This window comes from Martes martes (assembly GCF_963455335.1).
Source record: "Martes martes genome assembly, chromosome: 5".
NCBI lineage: Eukaryota > Metazoa > Chordata > Mammalia > Carnivora > Mustelidae > Martes > Martes martes.
In genome coordinates this window covers 65,518,216-65,537,449 of record NC_137892.1, presented here as the reverse complement: position 1 = coordinate 65,537,449, position 19,234 = coordinate 65,518,216, and the positions used below count along the sequence as shown (strand labels likewise).

The following is a 19,234-nucleotide window of genomic DNA, read 5'->3' as shown; positions in this document are numbered from 1 at the left end:
TTATATACACAGTACTAATCAAATCCTGTAGCATCCTGCCATTATATCAGTGGTAATATTGCTTTACCTAGTTTCCTGCTTAAACTGATAAGACCTTCAAATACTACAAGCAATCTGACTCATTCATAACTGACAAGATTCTGACTAATGTCTGGCCTAGCATTCAGAGCTGAAATAAAAAAACAGAATAAAATCCTTCCAACTGCTGCTTAGCATCTCTGGACCAGTCCCTGGGCCTTTTCCTTCCTTCTATATAATAATGGCATTAGACCAGAAATCTTCTAAGGTAAGTTTTCGTTTTAACATTTTATTATTTTCCTGATGTTGAATTCTAAACAGAAGTTATCCTACTAAACAAATTTACTGAGTCATAGCTGACACAAGGAACTAAAGATTCGTATTGTAATGTTATTATCAGTGCTGAAATTTAAACAAAGGTAGAAGCAGGTGAACGTGAGGCAAATGTTCCATGAACAAACATATGTTAAATAACAGTACAATGACCCTGGAAAGTATATATGGCTACAAATGCAGTACGTTAATATTTAACTTTATAAATTGGTGTTTCAGTTCATACAACTTAAATGTAGCTTCATATATTTCACAATAAAGCTAGGTAATGTTAAGTGGCTCATCATTTCTATTCCAAGGCATTACTATTACTAATACATAAATTTCTGCATTAAAATACTATCACAAATTTGTATTGTATAGTAACTGAATACATAACTGGTAAATCTCACTAGGAAAATAAGTTTAAGATGCCTACAAAGTTTCAGAGGATTAGTACCTCCTGCTACTTCTATCAATCCCAATAGATTTTTCCCCAAGAAGTTAGTTTAAATGTTCAATCTGTTGATTGAAATAAAATCAGACTATTTTTTAAGAGGAAGAAAAACAAGATTTACCTTATCTAGTCTTTTTTGCCAGCTGTCCTCACGTTTTACCATTAGTTCAATACAATGAGAAAGTGTAGCAAGGATTCCCGCAGTAGTTGCTTTAAAAGTTATCGCCTCCCCTTTAAAGTCTATGCCATTAATTCCTCGTGGTGTTACATGTGGAAATACTGGGAAAAAAAAAAGTTATTTACTGAAAGTCTTTCTAATGACAATTAACTCTTCATCAAAACTTAACACCAGAAGATGTTTAAAACCCAACAAGTAAGAGCAGACTTTTGGATTATAATTTCCCTCTTGGTGGCCAACATACAAAAATTTCCATTCCACACTCCATAAGCAAAGAAGCTTGTGGCAGCATATGTACTTTCATATCTTTTTTTCTGGATTCTGTTTCCTGAAATCTATTTGCTATATTGCACCCAGTGAACAAAGTGGTAGGAGGAATAATACTTTAACAATAACACCTTGACAGCTTAAAGTGGGACCAAATTACAGCAAGAACTACTTTACATTTTGAAAGACCTAAAATTTAAAAAAATACCTAAAAATAAACTGTAGAATTGAAAAAGGTAATGTAAAACTTTTAAATAAACACCCACGTTTTGGTCACACATTGGTCTGAGACCAGTGCACACTTAAAATGGCTCTTATGTTTATGTTTTATAATTTTAACTCAGAGTTCACCTTTGAATTAATGAGAAGTCTTAGAACTCAAAAGCTGCAAGCAAGAGAGCATAGTATTTTATACTCTTAACTAATAAAAAATCATTCCAATTGAACACTTCTAAGTGAAATAATGATACTCTCAACTTTAAAAATTCATATGTAGATATGACAGCAAAGGTACAATTCACAAAAGAACAAATTGATAAAGTGAACTTCATCAGAATTTAAAATTTCTGCTCCTAAGAGTATTAAAAGAATGAAAGTTATATAGAATGAGTAAATCTTCAGGTCTAATGTAGGGCATGATGACTACACTCAATAATACTGTGCTGAACCTCTACCCCTGAAGCAAATGATACATTAAATGCTAATTTAAAAAACAAACAAACCCAGAACCAGGTGGGGTGGGGGTGGGGAAACTGTGCAGAATACTAGAAATTTACTGAGACAGATTTCAGGTGCTCTCATTACAAAATGGTAACAATGCAAGGAGATGTTATGTTAAATAGCTTGACTGCTATTTAATCATTTCACTATGAATATCAAAGGGCTCGATCCCAGAACCCTGACACCATCCTGTGAGTGGAAACCAAGAGTTGGTCACTTAACTGAGACACCCAGGCACCCCAAGACGAAAATTTTAAAAAGACGGACCATGCCAAGTGTTGTGGGGATTTGGAGGAACCAGAACTATTCTATATGGCTGGTAAAATAAACCTAGGTGGTGGTTGTTTTTTGTTTTTAAGATTTTATTTATTTATGAGTGAAAGAGAACATGAGGGGAGAGGGTCAGAGGGAGAAGCAGACTCCCCGCTGACCTAGGAGCCTGATGCGGGACCCCATCCTGGGACTCTGGGATCATGACCTGAGCCAAAGGCAGGGCTTAATCAACTGAGCCACCCAGGCGCCCCCCTTGGTGGTTTTTCAAAAAACCACCACTACTGACTAATGACCTCAAATAAAATATATGTCCATAAAAACACTGCACACAAATGCTCATAGCATTATTTGTAAAAGCCAAAAACTATAAACAACCCAAAAGTCCATCAAAAGAGGAAAGGATAAGCAAATTGTGTTGTATCAAAATAAGGAAATACTACTTAGCAATGAAAAGAAATCAAATACTAACACAAACAATAACATGATGAATCTCTAAGAAAGAAACCAGGCCAACCCCCTCCCCCCATTTACTGCGTGAGTGCTTTATATTAAACTTGAGGACATACAAACTAACCTATAGTGACAGAAAAGATCGGAGTGGTTGTTTGGGAACAGAGAGAGGAGGGATGATAAAAGGGATGGAGCAAACTTCTGAGAGTGAGAGAGATGGATAATGATATTGATTATAATGGTATCTTCAAGATAATATCAAAACTGACCAAATCATGTACTTTTAATATGTGCAGTTTACTGTAGGTTAATTATATCTCAATAAAACTGTTAAAAACCATATTTTTATTATATTTTCTGAAAACCCTTTCTACCATTGTAACTTCTGTATTTTCTATCAGTTATCAAGATTGCAGTTTCATTATGAACTATTTTTATTAATGCAAAGAAATCAAAGGTCATCTGTGCTCTGCATAAAAGAATGTGTACAACTAAAATAATGTATCCTCTTCTGCTGAAAGCTAATTTATATGCTTTATATATAAACTTTATATAGAAGATGAGAGAGTGACATGAAATGTCACTGAAAAAAACTCTAGACTTGTAATCTCTATCAAATAAATAAATAAATAATCTTTAATTAAAAAAAAAAAAGAAAAAACTCCAGAAATACAGAAATGTACCTCTTCAGCTTTACTTACTACTTTCAGAATGATAAAGGATTATGTAGGAAGTGAATATCTTATTTTTCTTTTTTCTTTTTTAGAGAAGGAAGGAGAGAGAAAAAGAAAGGGTAGGGGAAGCAGAGAGGGAGAGAGAAAATTTTAAGCAGACTTTGTGCCCAGAGCAGAGCCTGATGAAGGGCTTGATCTCACACCTTGAGATGATAACCTGAGCTAAAATCAGGAGTTAGACGCTTAACTGAGCCATCCAGATGCCTACCCCTCACCCCCCAACCCCCCACCCCCCACCCTGCCACCAACTTTATTTTCTTTCTTGTCTTTCTTTTCTCCTCTTCTTCCCCCCCCACTTTTTTTTTAAAAGAGGGAAAGGGTAGGGAAGACTCTCTTAAAGAGACAAGGTGACATGCCACAGTTTCCTCTGGGAAAATGATACACTGTAATACAAGGAAATAAAAAATATGTGACTGTAACCATGTCAATGAAAGGCAGAAATGGAAGAAATTAGAAAATGACCTATAAATCTCGATTTGTAAGTATTATGCTCCAAAGATTACCATTAAGATTTATGGTTCTTTCAGTTGAACTCTTAACTTTATACACTTTAAAACTCTTTTAAAGGTATGAGAACTCAGAAAATTAAGGAACCTATAAACTCTCATCAACATGTCAAAAATAAAATGCTGAGAGAAGCTGAGCAATTTGAAATCCTTTCATTTCATTGAGACGCACACACTATTTTTGAATAGTAGGCAACCTAAGGGGGAATCCCCACAGTTTCTGTAGTGAGTTTTTTTTCATTTCCTTACATCAGAAAGATTGTGTATCTATCTGTCTGTATGTGTGTGTGTGGTACACAGACACGTGGGAACAGAAAAATACTGGCAGGTAAGTCCTTCTGAACATAAGGACGGCAATTTGTTTAAATCTCTCACCTGTCTATTATGATAAAGAAGAAACATGGTTGAAGACCATCACACTGATATCCATCACACTAGGGTTAACAATCAGTTAGTTTGGATTACTAGCCTACTGACAATGCACTTTCTCTAAGATATAGTTGGCTAAAAAATTTTCACATGAAAAAGTCTCTGAGCTAAAAGGGGATGAAAAGTGACTGGTGGTACAAATCTTCTGTTTGGACAGTTAATGCACAGGCACACAGATTAGGTGGAAAGAAAGAACAGGGTATTGCTCATGTTTCCTAGAGTAATGCACGTTTCATTAACACTAAATTTCCTCTTTGTGAGTTTCATCAAGAGTATGCCTTGATTTGATAGATCAGTTAATATCTATAGTCATTCATTGATATAGCTGACATGACAAAATGCTCTTGTGTATTATTTATAAAATAAGAAGAGATGTAAATTAGAAAACTGGTCAGAAAATATAGCTAAGTGGGAACAAGTGGAAAATATAAAAGACATAAAAATCCACATAAGTGGCCATCTCTAACATTTAATACAATTTAATCATAAGAAATGAGGGTTTATACAGGGACTTTTTAAAAGATTTATGTATTGTGGCCCCTTGGTGGCTCAGTCAGTTAAGCGTCTGCCTTTGGCTCAGGTCATAATCCCAAGGCATAGTCCTGATGCCATAATCCCAGGGTCCTGGGATGGAGCCCCACATCAGGCTCCCTGCTCAGCAGGGAACCTGCTTCTTCCTCTCCTCCCCACTTGTGCTCTCTATCTCTGTATTGCTCTCTCAAATAAATAAAATCTTTTTAAGATTTTATTAAAGATTTATTTAAAAAGATTTTATTTATTTATTTGACAGAGAGAGACACAGCAAGAGAGGGAATACAAGCAGGGGGAGTAGAAGAGGGAGAAGCAGGATTCCCGTTGAGCAGGAAGCCCGACGTGGGGCTGGATCCCAGACCCTGGGATCATGACCTGAGCCGAAGGCAGACACTTAACAACTGAGCCACCCAGGCGCCCCATAAATAAAATCTTGAAAAAAATTTTTGGTATCTTTTCAAAGAACCAAGTTACAGTTTGTGTTTTTTTAAATTATTTCATCATAATTTGTGATATCTTTAATTTTATTAATTTTGATATCTTTTCAAAGAACCAATTTATAGTTTGTGTTGTTTTTTGAGTCTTTTTTTTTTTTTAAACATTTTCTTTATTCATGTGAGAAAGAGACAGAGAGAGAGTTAATAACTGACTGGGGGAGAGGCAGAAGGAGAGAGAGAAGCAGACTCCCCACTGAGTAGGGAGCGTGAGGAAGGCTTGATCCCAGGACCCTGGAATCACAACCTGAACCCAAGGCAGATGCTTAACCATGTGAGCCACCCAGGCAACCCTCTTTCTTCTTTTATAATAAAGGTGTTTCAGCTATAATTTTCCTTCTAAGCACAGTTTTAGCTGCAGCCCATCTGTTTTGGTATCTTATATTTTTGCTTATATTCATCTTATAGTGTTTTCTCATTTCCTTTGTGATTTTTGTCTTTAATTCACTGGTTATGTATGAGTGTGTTAATTTCTATGCATTTGTGAATTTCCTAACCCTGGGATCCAGGCCTGAGCCAAAGGCAGCCACCCAACCAAATGAGCCATCCAGGCATCCCAACAGAAGAAAATTTACATTAGAGGTAAATAAGAAATTTATTCACAAAAGATTGAGGCAACAGTCCTTCTACCATGATCTAAAATTCCTAAGGTCTTTAACTAAGGAAGGTGTTTTTGTAACCAAAAATTCCTCCTCTGGTCTAAAATTCAAATTACTTTAATTGCCTTTCTTCTTACCTTAGAACCTAGGGAAGTTTTACTCTACTTTTCACAAGCCACCCCTAATCCAATTCTTGGAATACATACAGCTTACTATCAGGTTGGTATAATAGTTTTAAATTTTTAAAAAACTCAACATATTCACTACCACAGTATGTGATCTAGACCACATCTTTAATGACGGCCATAATGGTGAGTATCATTATAATGACTACTCCCAAGAATGAAGTATTATCATTTCTCCCTTTTCTGATGCTTGTCTGATCCAGCAGAAAGACCCTGTCTTTATCTGAGAGATGAGTGACACCCTAATTCCAGGCTAAGATCAAGTAGTACCAGGTTTAAAGACTTCATGTTTTGTTCACTCTACCAGGTTATTAAGCTTCCAACTTATTTCTAGAGGTTAACCACAGAAGAATACTTTCCATCTATGGTGATTAACAAGAATTAATTTCCATTAACACTAAAAAAGGAATTATTTTAAACAGTGAATTCCACAAGTGTACTTAAAACATGACTCATGATTTAAAAAATTATGCAAACATCTTGTAGGGGCATTTCTCAAAATGACTTTAATAACTCTGTACTCTGTTGCTTGGTTTAAAGACTCTTTTCAAAAAAAGAGAGACTGTGGGACTCCTGAGTGGCTCAGTGGGTTAACCTACTGCCTTCAGCTCAGGTCATGATCTCAGGGTCCTGGGATCGAGTCCCGCATCCGGCTCCTTGCTCGGTGGGGAGGCTGCTTCTCTCTCTGCCTCTGCCTGCTACTCTGCCAGCTACTGCATGATCTCTCTCTCTCTGACAAATAAATAAAATCTTAAAAAAAAAAAAAAAAGAGAGAGAGAGAGAGACTGGAGGCTTTCCTCAAGTGTCTGGAAATCTGGCTATCTGTTCACATTTAAGAGTAAGCTACTGGAAGCTCTGTAAGCATTAGCAGGGTTATTTAAGTTAGTGGACTTAATCAAATGGTGATCTGATAGTGAGACAGCTTTCTCATAGTATATGTAGAAAATCTCTATTTATAGGTCCTTTCTTTGTGGTTACTCAGCATGCGCAGAGTTCTGTTCTAATTTTATATCAGAAAAGTTATGTTAGGTTGATGGGTATTCTGGAAACACACGGGAGCTGCAGTACATAGACTTTCATTCAGTGCCTGGCTCAGAGTTCTCAGAAATAAACAGAACAAGGAGGCTGTTAAATTTCAACAATCAGTATGTAAATTTACACATAATCACTTTAACGATAGGGCAATATACTTATCCTTTGCTATGCCAGGTATTCCTGAATCTAGAACCCTCTGGTTCAGTAACTCCAGAAAATAAGTTTCCATTCATTTCTAGGGAATGTACGTGGGAGAACTGACCAGGACAGAAGATTGGACCTGCAAGTTTTACAATTTTTTCAGTAATTTTTCCAATATCCAGATAAAAACTTTTTTATAGATTATACATAGTGAAATTAAAACATAACTTGAAAGAATCTTTCCAAAGTAATCCTCTAGTTTCATAAAGGTTAATCCAGATGACTCAGTAAGGGTCAATATTTCAGTCCCAAGTTATAAGGACCACTTTGTAGTAAGAGCTATCATTTTGCAAGAATGGGAGGGGGAGTAGGTCATAAGGAGAAAGAGAGCCAAAGTGAAAATAAGAAACAGGAAGAACGAAAGAGGGATAAAGTTGGGGGAGAGAAGCATCAGATTTTAGTATCAATAATGGAATATTCCACTGTGATCTCTGAAATAGAAGATTAACGCCATTAATACAATAATTTGAAAAATTATCTGAATAGGTATAAATTATACTTCACATTCTTTCATAATTTTAGCAAAAATAAGCACAATTAGATTAACTTATTTTTTTCACAAAGTCTTATTTTTGTTATTAAAAAATTGTTTTAGGGGTGCCTGGGTGGGTCAGTGGGTTAAGCCACTGCCTTCAGCTCAGGTCATGATCTTAGGGTCCTGGGATAGAGCCCCACATCGGGCTCTCTGCTTGGCGGGGAGCCTGCCTCCTCTCTCTCTCTCTCTGCCTGCCTCTCTGCTTACTTGTGATCTCTCTGTCAAATAAATGAATAAAATCTTCAAAAAAAATTGTTTTGCAAATCTACTCCAGTTTTTTCTTAGGCTATATCAAAAGAAGAGTACTAACTATGAATCACAGGTTTCTGGTTTTGTTTCTTTCGTTTGTTTAAGATTCCTCATGTAAGTGATACCATGTAGTATTTGTCCGTAGTTTATTTCTTTTACTATAAGGCCCTCAAGGTTCATGCATATTGTTGCAAGTCACAGGTTTCTTTTTTTATTTTCAAAGATTCCATTTATTTGTCAGAGAGAGAGGGAGACACAAAGAGCGCACAAGCAGAGGGAGGGGCAGACAGAGGGAGAAGCAGGCTCCCCTGCCCAGCAGGGAGCCTATGCGGGACTGGCAAATCACAGGTTTCTAATGAACAATTCAGAATTCCATCTAATAAGTTAGCCATTATAAACAGAGCAACAATAAGTGATTATATGAAATAAACTACCTTGCTCCTAGGTCTGTGAACAACTGCACTGTGAAATCAGAGCTATTTTTAATAATTTTCCTTTAATAACACTGATTATGTACTTTATAACACCAGTGGAGACAGAAAAGAACGTTAAACAGAGAGAAATATACTCTAAGTAAACATTCAAATTCCATTACATTGCTTCCCCCAAGAAATAAACTTGCAGTACTAGAAACTGATTTTACCAAATACGCTGAAAAAAGTGGGCCAATGTATGGAATTCAGAATGAGTCTTGTCAGATAATGAGTGGCCATTATTATTTAATGTCAGAATATGTATTTTACTTACATGTCTTTTCCTAGAAGGAACTTTCATTTTCCAGTAGTTACACTGCTTTTAAAAAACTGCTCAATTAGATAATTATTCTTGTTATATACTTAGTTATTATATAACTTTAGAAAGAACACTTTATGTAGCTGAGAGGAAAAAATGTACTACTTACACTTTTCCTTATTGCCATTAGCGTTATGCAAGAAGTCTCCATCAGAACGTGTTGTAGGAAAGTCGTCTTCATCATCTTCTACCACTAAATAAAATATATTGAAGGGTGAAAGGAAATAGGAATTAACCAGTTTATTCTTATGTTCGAACGAGTCAATATATTCTGGATTCTGTGAGTACGAGACCTTATTTACCTTTGTATTTTCAGTGGTTGTTAAGGTATGCCCAATAAACATGCTGTGGAATGTCTTGAAATATAATACATTATTATAAAAACCGTACCCATTCTTATTTGTGTAAGAGATAGTACTGAGTTATGAATTATTTTATCTTTTAGTCTTCCTATCCCTTCCTACCTAGCACGGACAATTTCATAATTCTACCAGAGGCCTGCAAGGGCTGAAGAAGACTGTAAAGGAGTAGCTTGCATGCAGAAGATGCCGTAACTTGTCTCTGGGAGTTCTTAAATTTACTATTTCTGGATATATAGGGAAAACAGAATGACTTACAGGTATGATATCAGTTTTCATTCATCCTAACATGTCTGTGCCTAGACATTCCTTTTAACTTACCCAATTCCAGAAAAAACAGAATCCCCCATGTTTTCCTTCTGCATACCTTTTTTTTCTATGTACTATCCCTTTTTCTACTGCCTAACATACTTTAATCCTCTATATTATGAATCCCACTCTTAATGCAAATTTATAGACCTTAGCCCCCAACCTTATGCTCCGCTATCACACTATTTAATGGCCCCTCCATCTCTTCCTTTTTGAGGTACTCCCTTTCCACATAAGAAATTTATATCTTAATTCTTGACTGTATCTCTACATCAAGAGTAATTTCATTCTACAACAAACATTTCATCTACTTTGGCTCACGCGCTCTCTCTCCAATAGACGCAGAGTTCACTCCTGTTCCTTAATCCTCCCCTAAATGGTAGCAATCACCAAGGAAAATACTTTTGTTCTGTGTTGCCATTTTCTAGTTACTAGGCTATTTCATTTCTTCATCACTTAAGAATTTTGCTACTCATCTACAACAACTTCTCAAATTATAAACTGCTATTATGTACTAATACCTACTGTTCACTTCTATGAATGCAGAAACCATTCATATGATCAATTCTAAGAAATTCATTAACACAGCATACTTCTCTGCTTTTAAATCAGTACTTATCATCAGATAAGATCCTGACTTTGACTAAATAATATTTGGATGAACTGTTCTTAAATACTACTGAAAGGTTTGTGCCTCACTTACCTCATTAGTATCTACTTTGGGTTTCGTATCTTTAACCATCTAACAGCCTGGTACCACCAAACAGGGATTTTCAACTTTCTTTTTCTACCCCAACACTTATTACATACAACTGATGAAAACAAGAGCTGTTCTGGCTAAAAGAGTGGCCTTCCCCTTCCTTTTCAACCAAGCACTCCTTGTCCATCCTTTAAGGGATATCTGCCAGGTCTGAAACTACTGTCCTAATACAAATCCCCCAACCCAATCATTCCTCCTTTCCTTATCCTTGCAATAATCCAAATGAACCACGTTAAAAATAGCAGTTGTTATTTACTGAAGTTCTGCTAATCGATGTATTCTCACTTAATTCTCACAGTCATATGTGCTGGATATAATATCCACTTTACAGCTGAGAAAAGAGATGTGGAAAAATGTTAAGAAATCTACTTCAAGTCATCAAACTAACAATGAAGAAGAAGATTAATAGAAACTATCCTGTAATGTGATACGAGTCTTCCTTTAAATCTAAACAGTCAGTTTAGGTTAGAGATAACGTCTTCTACTTCTGTAAACCCAATGTATCTAAGATTTTAAGGGTTAGTTAAATCCTACTGAACCATGTGTGGGAATGGTAGGGGGGAGGTTGGGCTGAAAGTGCCTTACTAACAGTTCTGATAAAACATTTCATATAAAAACACTGAACACCTAAAATAAAAAGAGAATTTGCTATACTATTTCCATGACACACTTAATAAAGAATAGCAATTTTTTAAAATTCTTTAAGCCATAAAAGGAGACTTCAAACCAAAAACATTCAGCCCAGGAAAGTTATCATTCAGAACTGAAGGAGAGAGAGTGTTTTCCACACAAGCAAAAGTTAAAGGAGTTCATCACCACTAAATTGGCCTTACAGGAAATATTAAAGGCACTTCTGTAGGCTGAAAATAAAGTACTCTCATTACCAACAACAACAATAAAAAAAAATATGAAAGACTAAAGTTCACTGGAAAGGTAAATATAGAGTAAAGGTAGTGGATTAATCACTTATCAAGTTAGCATGAAGGCTAAACAAAGAGAAGTAGATGAATTCACTACCTACAATCCATCGCTGTCACAGACTTAGTATTGATAATTTCATGAAAGATCCTTGGACTCAGTTCATCAACTCTGATCTTCAAAGTAGGAAATTATGGTCCATGTCCTTATTTCATCTTTATCCAATATGTATTTTCAAAAGCACCAGTATTTTTCTTAAGACAACATTTATAGGGAAATCAGTTGTTATGGGTTGAACTGTGTGGCTATAACATTCGTATGTTGAAGTTCTAACCTTCCATACCTCTGAATTTGACTCCCATCTGGATACAGGGTCTTTACAGAGGTAATCAAGTTAAAATGAGGTCATCAGAGTGGGTCCTAATCCAACATGATCGGTGTCCTTGTAAGAGAAGGAAACTTAAAACACAGGCACTTACAGAAGGAAGATGATATGAAGACAAAGGGAAAAGGACAGCCGAGGAGAGAGACTTAAATGAGATCCCTCCCTCATGGCCCTCAGAAGAAACTAACTTTGGTAACAGCTTAACTCAGACTTCTAGCCTCCAGAACTATGAAAAAATAAACTTCTGTTGTTTAAGCCACCTAGTCTGTAGTACTTTGTGATAAGAGCCCTAGCAAACTAATACATTAGTCTACCACTGATGCTATTTATTCAAACATGAATAGTTTAAAATTATTTTTCAAAACTTCTATACAACCTGGTTATCACTGCATCCCAACTTCTGCTCCTTCCACTATAACTTTTGCCCTTGACATGTTATATACTATTGATGTGATCATTTAAAAATAAATCAATTCTGTATATATATCCTGTTTTGGTTTAAAAGGCTATCTACAAGCAAATGAATGATGTTGTATATAGTGTTTACTTTGATTAAAAAGGAATACACATCTGTCTTAAAGAAGGAGAAAGAGAAGTTCAACTGTCTTTATTTTTAGAGAAATAAATATCAAATGTTAAAGAGCCTAAAACTTAAAGTATATCAAATATAAAGAACTTCATGGCTATTTAATTTAGATAAAATTAAGTATTTACAAAGGAATATGGGCTTCTGTTTCTTTCTGTCTTTTTTTTTTTTTTAAGATTTTATTCATTTATTTGACAGACAGAGACCACAAGTAGGCAAAGAGGCAGGCAGAGAGAGAGGGGGAAGCAGGGTCCCCACGGAGAAGAGAGCCCGACGCGGGGCTCAATCCCAGGACCCTGAGACCATGACCTGAGCCGAAGGCAGAGGCTTAACCCACTGAGCCACCCAGACACCCCTGGGTTTCTGTTTCTGATCAAGATAGAATAAATATGCTTACCCTCTAGCATGAAACTAAAAAACAGGAAAAACTACATGAAACAAAGGTTTTCAAGACATTGGATATTAAGTAACAAAGGACAGGGATTCCTGAGAGTCAGAAAACAAATAAGATGAGCCCTATGATTGCTCTAGGTTACTGTCTCAGGAGAGTTTCCAAGTGGTAGAATAAGGAGGAGTCTTGGAGACTCTCTAAGGCGAGGAGTAGATGACAGTACAGAAAGACAAAGGCAACTAGAGTTGACAGAGGGCTACAGAGGAGAGAGCAATACAGAGAAAGAATTCCAGAGATCGGCAGACGATCCCCTTGAGAATTCAGTACAGTACTGTTAGCACATACAAGTGAAGGAACTACAGAGGTCAGGGAAAGAACCATATGAAAAAATTCAGGGATGGTATCCAAAACCTACATGGTACGGGGAAAAGTTCCTGTTTCCACAACACAAATTGGAAAAGCTCGTAATTCATAGGGTACTTGTTAGAGAACACTGAAGACTCTTGCCTCAGTAGTGGGGAAAAATTAAAACACATAATTGTAAGGTTCTTATACTATGTTGGAAAAGGTATGTTACCTGAAGGTAGACTATGATAAGTTAAATGTACATACTATAAATCCTAAAGGAGCCACTAAAATAAAAAGGGTTATAAGCAAAAAGCCAACAAAGGACATAACAAATTATTTTTAAAATACTCAATCCAAAAGAAGGCAAAGGAGGAAAAAGAAGAGAGAAGACAAAAAGAATCTGAACTCAGATCAAACACATTCAATAAAACCAAGAAATGAAACCATGTCAAGTAAGCTAGATTTACTGGGAATGAACTTAGTGCTATTTTATAATACTGCTATGAGTAGCTCATTTTTGCCTTCACAACAAATAACTATTTTTTACTGCTAAAAAAGAAAAAAATAACTTAAAAACTCACATTGTGAGTAAGTTAAACAAAGAGCATCTCTCTTAAATAAAAAAGTTCACTAAATATTTTTAAATCTCTATGTAGCTCCATTATTGGTTTCTTCTATGAGAAAAGGTCAGAGGTAGGGATGGGGAGAGAGAGAGAAGTGAAGAGAAAAATAAAAGGAGAAGAAGGGAAGGAAGAGAGAGGAATAAAAAGATGTAATTTTTTCAGATTTGGAGGGTTTAACATAAACATGTTTCTAAGACTCACAATGCGGGGGGGGGGCGGTGTGTGTGTGTGTGTGTATTTTTTTTTTTTTAAATAAGCTCTAGGCCCAATGTGGGTGTGTGTGTGTGTGTGTGTGTGTGTATTTTTTTTAAAAAATAAGCTCTAGGCCCAATGCGGGGCTTGAACTCATGACCCTGAGATCAAGAGTCATATGCTCTACTGAACGAGCAAGTCGGGTGCCCCATGGGGTAAATTTATTAGACATGATCATGTGAAATGCCCCATGTTACCAAGATGATAGATATATTTTTTAAAGGATAGTTTAAAAATCACTTAAAAATCTTCAATCGTATCTGGTATGTAGGGATCAGATTACTTAGGATGCATTATTAAAGTATCCAAGTTATATGGACACTGAAATCTGTTACATTGGGAGTTTTCAGCAAAAGTTACTATAATTACCTTTATCACTTAAAGACATTACCCTTTAAGATCAAGAGGCTTTAAATCCATTCATTCTCCAAGTAAAAATAGTGGTAATAGCCTAATTAACCTTTATCCCTTTGAAGTTCATCCTTGGAGACAGCATCAGCACAGGCATCAAAGTACTTCTGTAAAGTATCAACTTGTCTACATAGGATATCTCTAAAGGTTTCCATTTCAGCCAATTTTTCACGTAAACTGTGGCCTTTCTGCAAAACACATAAAGGGGGGCATGTAATCCAAGTTAACAAAACTGGAACTGATTTACGCCTATGAAATTTCATCACATTTTAAGGTATACATTTTATTACTGAGGGAATGGGTTAAGGACAGCTGTCAGGTCAATATAATAGGGAAGAGGCCTGAACATGACAAATTAGTGGCTTGACAGTGATAAGCTTGAAGGAAGTAAGACAGCAGTACGTCTGGCAATTTGCTAATATAACATTTAATATTTTCGAATTAAACACTGTGAGGAAAAACTGCAAAAGACTTTGATTGGGCAAACATGTTACTGGGTAACCTTTCAAAGGAATGGTGAATGTCATCCACAGAACTTTTAAGAGAAGGTGTTGTTCATTCATACAGAATCTCTGATTTCATTGCACTGGAGCTATTTTACAACTCTTTAAGTAGTAGAAAACAGAGAGTAATGTAAATGATTCATGTCCATAGAGGTGCAAATGAACTTTGCCCAGTGGATATATTTAGTTACTAATCTCTGAATACTGACCAGCTTTGCATGTATTAGCAAAATCATTTCAATATATTCTCCCTTGAACCAATTTTTTTCTTTATATCTTAACTCATTAACAAATGAAGTAAAATCTGGTATGTTCATTTTATATTTGTAAGAATCATGAATTTGCCTCATAAAAATGATTCTATAACAACATCAAATAAACTACATTGTAGAAAATTCTTTCAAAAAACTATCAAATAAGTTCTTTTCAAACATTCAGTCCTAAACTCAATTTATGCTGCCTTAAAGCATACATGACCACAAACCTTGAATGAAGAGGTGGATGTTGCAGAATAGCCACTTGCTCCAGACACCAGTGACACCATAGAGCCATGCCGACGTAAGCTGGATTCAGACCCATACCCAGATTCAGTCTAAAAATGAAAGTAAACTAGGTGAAAAAAAACTAAGCAAAAAGTACTTAATCATCATAAGAAGAAAAGTTTTAACTATGTGAGGTGACGGATGTTAACTAAAATTATCATGGTAACCATTTTACAATATATACATATATCAAATCATTATGTTGTATACCTTAATACAATGTTATATGTCAATTATATATCAATAAAACTGGAAAAAACACTTAGGAGAAAACAAAAGTTTTCCTACAAATCAACAGGGTTATTCATTAATGACAATAATTAGCAGTTTGGGTCCATGCAAGAAATATAAGCATGCCACTGGCATAAATAATGCCTTTCCATTCCTAACTGCCATTTAATTTAGAAATATACTGAATAACAACTACATGTTGGGCTAGTGGGCTGAAAGTGTTTGATAACAGGAAAACTACCTAGAGTAGGCAAATTCATAAGGATGGAGTAGGAGTGGTTACCAGGGACTAGAGGGAGGGGGAAATGAGATGGAATTTAACAGGGACAGGGTTTCTGTTGCAGAAAATGAAAAAATTCCGGAGATGAATGGTGATGTTCAACATGAGTGTACTCCATGTCACAGAACTGTACACTTAACACATGGCTAAAATGACATTGCTATGTATATTTTACCACAATAAAAAAATTGGACAAAATAACGCTAAAAAGATAACAAAAAACCTTTCAGTAGTATTTTTTAATAGGTTAGTCACTTACTCTGACACAGCTCAAATTTTTTAAAACTGTCTCAGTGAAGCCTTTCTTTTCTACCAGGTAACTTGTCTCCATATTCTCAACCATTCTATGTCATGATTATGGCATTTACCACTCAACTATTACAGCTTACATTTTGTAATTACAACCGGAGCTGGATCTTCAAGAAGACTGTACCTTTTTAAAATTTTTGTAGTCACTTCAATAGTTCATGGCAGAAATAAAGCTTCCAATTTCGGGATGCGTAGGTGGCTCAGTTAGTTAAGTGTCTGATTTTGACTCAGGTCATGATCTCAATTTGAGGTCATGGGATGGAGCCTTGCATGGGGTGTGTCGCATGTGCACACACACATACACACATACAGGAATATTACTTAGCCATCAAAAAGGATGAGATCATGCCATTTGCAGTGATAGGGATAGAGCTAGATTGTATATGCTAAGTGAAATAAGCCAGAGAAAGACATATCGTATAGTTTCACTCATATGTGAAATTTAAGAAACAAAACAGATGAACATATGGGAGGCGGGAACAAAGAAAGGGAAATAAACCATAAGAGACTCTTAACAATAGAGAACAAAATGAGGGCTGATGGAGGGAGGTGGGTGGGGGATGGGTTAGATGGTAGATGGGGGATGGGTGTTAAGGAGCGCACTTGTGATGAGCCGTAGGTGTTGTATGCAAGTGATGAATCACTGCATTCTAGTCCTGAAACAAACACTGCACCATATGCTAACTAACTAGAATTTAAGTTAAAAATTTGAAAAGGGAAAAAAAAGAACGATGTCTTGGGTAAACCAATAGCTGTATAGGAAATGTAATGGATTTTCAGGAACTAGAACACAGAGGATGTAAAATGTGAGTGGAAATAGTTTCTATAATACATTGTACTTAATTTTAACGATTCCTAATCTTAACCCTGATAATCAAGTAAGCTAAGAAAAACTCCTAATTGTTGCTACGCGGTGTGATACCAAAAATGATTAGCTATTATTTTATCTCTTAAGTTTAGTGACCAAAATAAAGTTATTCATAGTTGTTTTTAAAACTAACAGTAGAAAGCAAACAGAGATCCAGAATATTTGAGCAGGTTTTTTAGGCACTTGGAAGTAATTTTTTCAAATGTTCAATTCTTTTATCTATATCAATAGTACTGCTTTTGTCTTAACAAAGGTGGACAATAAAATTGGTGCTCTGAAGAATGCGAACCCCAAAATATTATTACAGTGTGGAGTCTAACTGTACCCCAATATCCAGGAGTTCCATTAATTATCCTCCATGGTGTGATTACTTAATAAACTGACAAAATTGAAAACTTTCTTTTTTTTATTTTTTAAAGATTTTATTTATTTATTTGAGAGAGAGCAGGCACACAAGTTGGCGGGGGAAGGGAGAGGGAGAGGGCTAAGTATCCCCATGCGGAGATCAACAAGGGGACATGGGATGGATTCCAGGACCCTGAGGTCATGACCTGAGCCTAAATCAGCCCAATGCAGAGCTCAATGCAGGACCCTGGGATCATGACCTGAGCCAAAGGAAGACACTTAATGACTGAGCCACCCAGGCGCCCCTGAAAAAACGTTCTTTTAGGTATAAGAATATTAAATTTTCATACTGATTAAAGTAATAAATAAAATGTTCATGCTATCATTTTTACATAAATGATATTAATACTAGTTCAGAACATTTCTACAATTCAGTATTACTTAAGTTTATTATTCTAGGAAGAAGAAGGAAAAGGAGGGAGGAAGAGAGAAAGGAGGAAGAGGAATCCACAACCAAAAGAGTACACAACAGCTCATGGAAGAGAAATCCTTAGGCAAAGAGACTAGAAATTTACCCATGTGAAAACCAGTAGTCTCTCTCTCTTTTTTTAAGATTTTTATTTATTTATTTGACAGAGACAGATACAGTTGAGAAAGGAAACACAGATAGGGGCAGTGGGAGAGGGAGAAGCCGGGAGCCCAATGGGGCTCAATCCCAGAACCCTGGGATCATGACCTGAGCCAAAGGCAGATGCTTAATGACTGAGACACCCAGGTGCCCCAAAACCAGTAGTCTCTTAAAATTCAAACTTCCAGTATATACTGGTTGCCAAACATTTAAAGTGAAATTGTCATAGTTCAATAATGCTTATTTATATAAAACAGTCCATTAAGGTCCATGCAATACATTTTTAACTATCAATTTACTAACAAATTACATATAAACTTATGACTGCCTGGAATCAAAGCTCTTCTCCAAGACTTACCACTCCTCATCTCAAAGCAAAGCAATGTTTTAGTGATGAAGCAAAATAAGTATTTTTGTGCCAGGAAAAAAATTAATGAAAGGGTAAATAAAGCATGCATGTCATGTAAATTGTAGCTCCAGAAAATCTACTTTTTTTAGAAGATAAAACTAATCTATAAGAAAAGAAGTAGGCCAGGGAGCAATGGGGGCAATGGTTACAAAGAGGCACAAGAAAATTTGGGGGTACAAAAAAACCTGGGGGGTACAGATTATAATTGTCCAAACTCAACTGTCCAACTAAAATGGATACATTTTAAGAACGTAAATTTTATTTCAACAAAATAAAAGAAAAAAGGTAAGCTTCTTTCCATATAATAGAATCCCACCAAAAGAGAATTCTAATTATGCCAATCACATAGCTCACAAAAAATAAGACCTTTGAAATACTGTCCTAAAGCGGCTAGGTTCTTTACCTAGAATGGTTCTAGTTTCTTCTCTCTTTTGACAATAATACTAACTTTCTAAGGGTAGTATTTCTACACTTTAGTCATATTGGTTTGGTAAAGTTTCTCATTAGATTTAAATATTGAAGACTGGCATTAAAAATAAGAATCTATCTGTAACAGACTAAAAACATAAGGTACTTCTTTAGTCACTTATCTTAGACATCTATGTTTCATTCATTTCTAAACAGAAATTAATCTGAATTGCCTATTTAAATACAGAACCATCCTCTAATTTACAATAAAAAATTTTCCAGCATTAAAATAGATTCTAAGTATTTGCAAGATTCAAAATCAATTTGAAATTTAAATCCAAATAAATCTACACTCTTCATCTAGTTGCTTTTTGTCAATGAGTCTTGGAGGAAGTAAAAACTAA

The 19,234-nt window shown here is 35.6% G+C and overlaps 1 protein-coding gene across 3 annotated transcripts in view; it reads right to left on the bottom strand.

Moving 5' to 3' along the window:
- Positions 1-19,234, bottom strand: part of CERT1 (ceramide transporter 1) — a 110,050-nt gene that overhangs the window by 38,239 nt on the left and 52,577 nt on the right. For all 3 annotated transcript variants that reach the window (XR_013966820.1, XM_080803579.1, XM_080803580.1), the window contains exons 4-7: positions 15,295-15,402; positions 14,357-14,495; positions 9,075-9,158; positions 909-1,066 (exon numbers count right to left, since the gene is read on the bottom strand). Coding sequence is in view for 2 of the 3 variants with exons in the window: in XM_080803579.1 (XP_080659705.1) it covers positions 909-1,066; positions 9,075-9,158; positions 14,357-14,495; positions 15,295-15,402 (489 nt within the window). In the remaining variant the exon portion in view is untranslated. The remainder of the gene's footprint in view (positions 1-908; positions 1,067-9,074; positions 9,159-14,356; positions 14,496-15,294; positions 15,403-19,234) is intronic.